This window comes from Pogona vitticeps, chromosome 7 (genome assembly GCF_051106095.1).
Source record: "Pogona vitticeps strain Pit_001003342236 chromosome 7, PviZW2.1, whole genome shotgun sequence".
NCBI lineage: Eukaryota > Metazoa > Chordata > Lepidosauria > Squamata > Agamidae > Pogona > Pogona vitticeps.
In genome coordinates, this window is record NC_135789.1 from 14,147,481 (window position 1) to 14,153,102 (window position 5,622).

Below are 5,622 nucleotides of genomic sequence, written 5' to 3' on the forward strand. Positions count from 1 at the left end.
GGAACGGCGGCTTGAGCGGTCATGGAAAGCGGAGGCGCTGGGGAAGTAAAACCATAGAGGTGGCGAAGCCCAGAGCGTTACCTCCGTGGAGGAATTGAAGACCCCTCCCTCATTTTTTTGTTTGTTTGTTTTCCTGCTGTCCCTTAAACGTCTCCATCCTTCGCTTGACAGATTTATTTTATTTATTTATTTTTTAAAATTTACCCTGTCTTTCTCTTTGAAAAGAACCCAAGGCGGCTTACAGCATTTAAAGGCAATATTCAGAACACGGCCAAAGAGCCCGAAAAATTCACAACGCAATATTTAACGGTTGGAACCAATGAGTACACCATGGTTTACATCAAGTAAAAGGCAATATTTAAAGTGAAGCACAGGGACTATAAAAAGGCAGTTCACACCAATTAAAAGGCACGATTAAAGCTAACATTTTATTTTTCTTCTCTTGGGCTTCGCCTGCCAGAAACCCTGCCCACGAGGCCTGTCGAAGGAGGCAATGATGATAAACCCAGAGACTATTAAGAGTACTGTACTATATGCTTTTTAAATATATGTGGGTGCAATATATAAATAGAAAACAAACGAATGAATGAATGAAAATAAATTAACTACAAGCTTATATCGTTCCAGTGATGGGTCGATAATATAAATGGAAATTATATTGTCCAAAGTTTTTCCCCTTATATAAAATTGTTTTTAATTATATTGTTATATTTTGTTGTAAGCCGCCTAGAGTGGTCTTAATTGACTAGATAGGCGGGATATAAATAAAATTAATAATAAAATTATTAATAATAATAATAAATAAATGAATAAGTACGTTTATTAAACATAAATGTATCACAGCTGCAATTATAGCCATGTTAATGATAAAGAATTAAACAAATCGTTTACGTGCATCTCAGCCTACATAGAAAGTGGCTGGGTCGTGCAGGGCATCATGGGGGGGGAGGGAAATATGGCGGCCTAGGAGCGGCGTCTTCTCCTCCTCCGAGGCCTGTCGGGAAATGTAGTCCGGCGTCGTGACGCAAGATGCCTGGCGGCCCGTGATTAGTCTCCACCTCTCCCCCCCCCCCTCGCGCGGTGCCTTCTGGGGAAACCTTGGCCTCGCCTCCAAAATGGCGGCGACCGCTTGGAAGGAAAGGCGTCCTTGCTCCGCCTCCTCCCCGTTCCCGTCATGCCCCGCGGCGGCTACTTTCCACCCCCTTCGCGGGGCTTGCTGGGATTCGTAGTCCGGGCCTTTTCCGGGGCTTTTCTTCCCCTTTCCTCCGTCCTTGGGCTTCCGCCATGCTGCCCGCCAGCCGCTTCCTCGCCCGCTCCTTCGCCCGGGCCACCCGAGGCCCGGCCCGGCATTATGCGGAGGCGGCTCCCGCGGCTGCTTCGTCCGGACCGGCCCAGATGTCCTTCACCTTCGCTTCGCCCTCCGAGGTATTGCCATTGCAACCGCAGAACCGGGAGGGGGGGAAAGTAACTTCCCTGGAGGGCGGGGGATCAGGGAAACCTCCTCCTTTCCAATAGCCACGGGGGGGGGGGGTCGGTTCCAAAAACCCCGCGGATAGTGGAAACCGCGTGTTGTAGCGAACGCTGTTCTACTAGCCAATGCGATCCGCAATATGGTGTCTGGTGTCCTTTAATTGGCCACTTCTGGTAACGTCGTTGTTAGAAATAGATATTTTGGAGTTTTTTTCAATATTGTTAATATTTTCAGGCTGCGGATAAGTGAATCTGCAGATATTATATGTACCTAGCCATTATAAAGGGTGGACGTGGCTCAAGGGAAATATTAGCTTTTGGGGAGCGTCTCTGGAACCTCTAGAGACATGAAAGGGGAGAAAAGGGAATCCCTTGTGGCTTTGGGGCAAGGGGAAGCATTATAAAGAACGGAGCTGGGTTCAAATCCCACCCACACCCCAAGAACTGGGAACATTTTGATCTATTTTGGGGAAATGTGGGTTTTGCATAGTTTTAGGTGGCTCTGTCACCCTGTCTGAGATCCTCTGATATAACCTTTTTTCCTATCTCCGGCGGTTCCACAGACTCCCCCTTCCCTCCTCCCAATGAGGTGGCCTATAAATGTTTTAAGCGAATGCATGGGGTGTGGGGAGAGTATATAAATTTTCATATAATAATAATATAATAGTGTCCCTGGTCCAGCCCACATTCAGTGGATTGTGAATCATCATCATCGTCATCATCTGGCTTTCTAATTCTCTTTGACAGGTTTTCTACAACGCAGCCACCGTGAAGCAGGTAGACGTCCCGACCCTGAGCGGGTCCTTCGGCATCTTGGCGGCTCACGTCCCTACTCTGCAGGTCCTGAAACCCGGAGTTGTGACCGTTTTTGCCGAGGACGGCTCATCCTCCAAATATTTTGGTAAGGTTGGCGTTGGGAGTGCTTTGGAAATTCACCCGGCACCCATTCTGTAGCATTAGTATGTATGTGTCCCGAAGCCAATTCAGCCTGAACGCTCTCTGGAGGCAAAAGTTGAAAACGAGGCTCTCCTACTTTGGGCTCCTTGTGAGAAGGCAGGATTGGCTGGAAAAAAAAGACCATAATGTTGGGAAAGGTGGAGGGCTGCACATAACAACGGCATTTCTAGGCTTGGAAGCAAATTGTCTACTAGGCAACACAAATCCTTGTTACTAGCCCAGAGCAAACGTTTGCTTGCCAGTGGACCCTCGGTTGTGGGTGTCCATAAAGCTGCAAACTAATCTCAAAGGACTGATTTATTAGCCTTGGGACGCCTGCATTCTGCCTTTTCTCCAGCGAATTCAAAAGTGGCGTGCATGGCATCACCCTAACATTTGCGTGCCCTCAGATCATTTCTGACATAGGCAACTTTTCTCAGTCTTTCTTCCCCAAAAGCCACCCAGGCCACCTGTTCTAGGATCTGCATTAGGGTGACCTAGAACTCCCAACCTCTGGCTCTGCAGCCAGAGATCGAACTCCCTGAGCGATCCACCCAGCCCGCGAGATCTTAGCACCGCTTGTTTTTTGCAGGTGGTTTTTACTTTGTAATCTGGTGCATTATTTCAACCTTGTACAGCCCGTCAGCCCTGGAAGTTCAGTTACTGAGCAGAGCCATTGTGCTAAATGTTTAAACCAAGGGCAGACCGATGCACAGCTGCCCCCGTGTTGCTGGAATTTAGCGCCCCTCCACCTCCCTCTTCGTCAGCTATGCCAGTGCCTGCCCTTAAAAATATCTACAGGGCTACGCTTGAATCACAGTGATTTAACTGAATAAACACTGAGGGCCGAGAGATTTGGGTTGGGATGCAGAAGGCACGTGGAGTTCTCCTCGGCTGACGGTTTCTTTCCCATTTGCAGTGAGCAGCGGTTCCATCACAGTGAACGCAGACTCATCGGTCCAGCTCTTGGCTGAGGAAGTGGCGCACTTAGATCAGCTGGATCTCGCGGTTAGTGCTCGCGGATGCTCACCCACCCCCTGATTCAATATCCAAAAATACCAGGTTGCAAAACCCTCAAGGGGGAAAAAATTAAGAATAGCTTTCATCTTTCCATTTTTGAATTCTTGGATTCCTGCCTTGAGCAAAGGGACTGGACTGGATGGCCTTCGAGACCCCCTTCCAACTTCATGATTCTAAGGTTCTTCCTTCTCTGGAAACAGCTTCCCCCCCCCCCACCCCCAGGGCTTTTTGCCTTAAACCCCAGGATGGGCTTGCAGACATAAGCGGCGTAACAAACACAGTAAACGCGGATCAGCTCAAAGAGAGGAATGTATGCCAGCATTTTTCCGCTTCTGTTTAAACTATTTGTACGCCACCTGGAAGTCCTTCTTAAGCAGAAAGACGGGGTAAAACTATTTCAAATAAATAAAAATTAATTTAGGAACAGAATGCAAGCCATTTTAAAACCTCTCCTAGACAATCAAGTTACTTACCCAACTGTTACAAAGAGAGTGTAATTAGCTAATCCATTGGAAAATTACATTTTTGGTCATAAAGAAAATTGAAACCCTTGGTTATTGCTGGTTCTTATGAAGTCCACATGAAAGAAAGCTGCTTGTTTGTTAACACCCTTAACCATTCTATTTATTGAATTTCTGCCCCGTCCTTCCTCAGAGTAGCCCAGTGCGGGATGTAAGAATAGCATTGTTTTGCATGCTGCTTCTCATTTCCAACAGAGATGAAAACCAGGATTGTGAGATGTCTTGTTAAGGACCAGGTGGCCAGTTTTGCTGTCTGTATCATTTTTTTAATTGACCGTTCCTAATATTGTTTACTTTGTATTATAAAGTATTGGGGTTTTGCATTTCGTTTCCCTTGTGATGGCTCGTGAGTGCGAGCGATCAAAGGGAAATTGACACTTCCATTGACATCGAAGCTTTTTTTGCTGTTCGCAGACAGCCAAAGCCAACCTGGAAAAAGCCCAGTCGGCCGTGGCTTCAGCCGCCGATGAAGCAGCAAAGGCGGAAGCCCAGATCTGTGTGGAAGCCAACGAAGCCATTGTGAAAGCTTTAGAGTGAAAACAGTGAGTCCCTCTTTGTTAACCCTAAAACACATTTCTGCTCTGTCTCTCTGGCCACAAAACATCTTATGTTAACAGAGACATCATCTCAGCATTTTTATGTTGACGGCTAATCCATTCCCCGCTCCCTCCGTTCGCTAAACCACTGGTTCTTAACCTTGGGTTACTCAGGAGTTTTGGACTGCAACTCCCAGAAGCCTTCACCACCAACTGTGCTGGCTGGGGTTTCTGGGAGTTGCAGTTCAAAAACATCCGAGTAACAAAGGTTAAGAACCACTGCGCTAAACAACTGTCCCACCACCGCTATCGCCACTTTTTTGTCAAGGAGGCCCAGTGGGGGATTTGAACGCCCAACCTCAGGCTCCACAACCTGAACCCCTGAGTTGCCTAGGGTGCGATTCACTGTGGAAAAAGTTGCAGGCTTGTAAGGGCTCTTATGAAGCTTCTGTCTTGTGTCTCTGCAAAGGGCCCCCCAACATAACTATTTGCTGGTCTCTTCCCTGGGCCTTGGGCTTCTGGATAAGATCAACCAGAGAATGTGCCCCGTGAGGCAGGCGTGCATTTCCAGGCTGCTTGGGAATAAGTTCTGGCCGCTAGGTGACGCTGTCGGACAGATCATCTCATGGAATTTCTTCAAGGGCACAGCCAGCCCTAGCAAAGCTGTTCATCTCCCCCTCCTGGTTAGCCTCTCATCCTTGTCTTCTCTTTTGGTGTTACAGGAAACTGCATCCCAGGCTACGAGGAAAGAGCAGCCCCTGCTGTGGATTTTTCCTCCTCCTGCTTCCTTGGTCTGTACAGTTGGTGTGGGCAAACCCAAGCCGCCATTACCTATTAAAAAGAGGAATTATAGGCAAAACGGTTTCTTCTATTCCCTGAGCAGGTTCTCGTGGTCTTGTTCTTCAGCTGGATTCTTCTCGTCCGCTTAAGGTGTGGGTAAAACACAGCAGACAGGCTTCACATTCAGAAAATGAAACCCTTATGTCTGAACACGGCAGCAGCTGGTGTTCAGAGGTCCTTGTGCACACACCATGGGGTCAAGGCGAGGGATCAGACGGAGGTCCCACAGGAAAAGTGATCTAATCAGCAGAGCTGGAAGGGACCCTGTGGCTCATCCAGTCTAGCCCCTCTTAATGAGG

At 47.8% G+C, this 5,622-nt stretch overlaps 1 protein-coding gene across 1 annotated transcript; it reads left to right on the plus strand.

Moving 5' to 3' along the window:
* The first annotated feature begins 1,233 nt into the window (after positions 1 to 1,233).
* ATP5F1D (ATP synthase F1 subunit delta) lies at positions 1,234 to 5,342 on the plus strand. Its single transcript, XM_020780935.3, has 5 exons — positions 1,234 to 1,425; positions 2,218 to 2,371; positions 3,326 to 3,414; positions 4,362 to 4,489; positions 5,206 to 5,342. The coding sequence occupies exons 1-4, from the start codon at positions 1,285 to 1,287 to the stop codon at positions 4,482 to 4,484; spliced, it is 507 nt and encodes a 168-aa protein (XP_020636594.1). The 5' UTR covers positions 1,234 to 1,284; the 3' UTR covers positions 4,485 to 4,489; positions 5,206 to 5,342.
* The last annotated feature ends 280 nt before the right edge of the window (positions 5,343 to 5,622 follow it).

Coding starts and splice junctions, on each gene's coding strand:
- ATP5F1D (XM_020780935.3), top strand. CDS start 1,285: ATGCTGCCCGCCAGCCGCTTCCTCGCCCGCTCCTTCGCCCGGGCCACC. Junction 2,372..3,325: donor CTCATCCTCCAAATATTTTG/GTAAGGTTGGCG, acceptor TCCCATTTGCAG/TGAGCAGCGGTTCCATCACA. Junction 3,415..4,361: donor TAGATCAGCTGGATCTCGCG/GTTAGTGCTCGC, acceptor TGCTGTTCGCAG/ACAGCCAAAGCCAACCTGGA.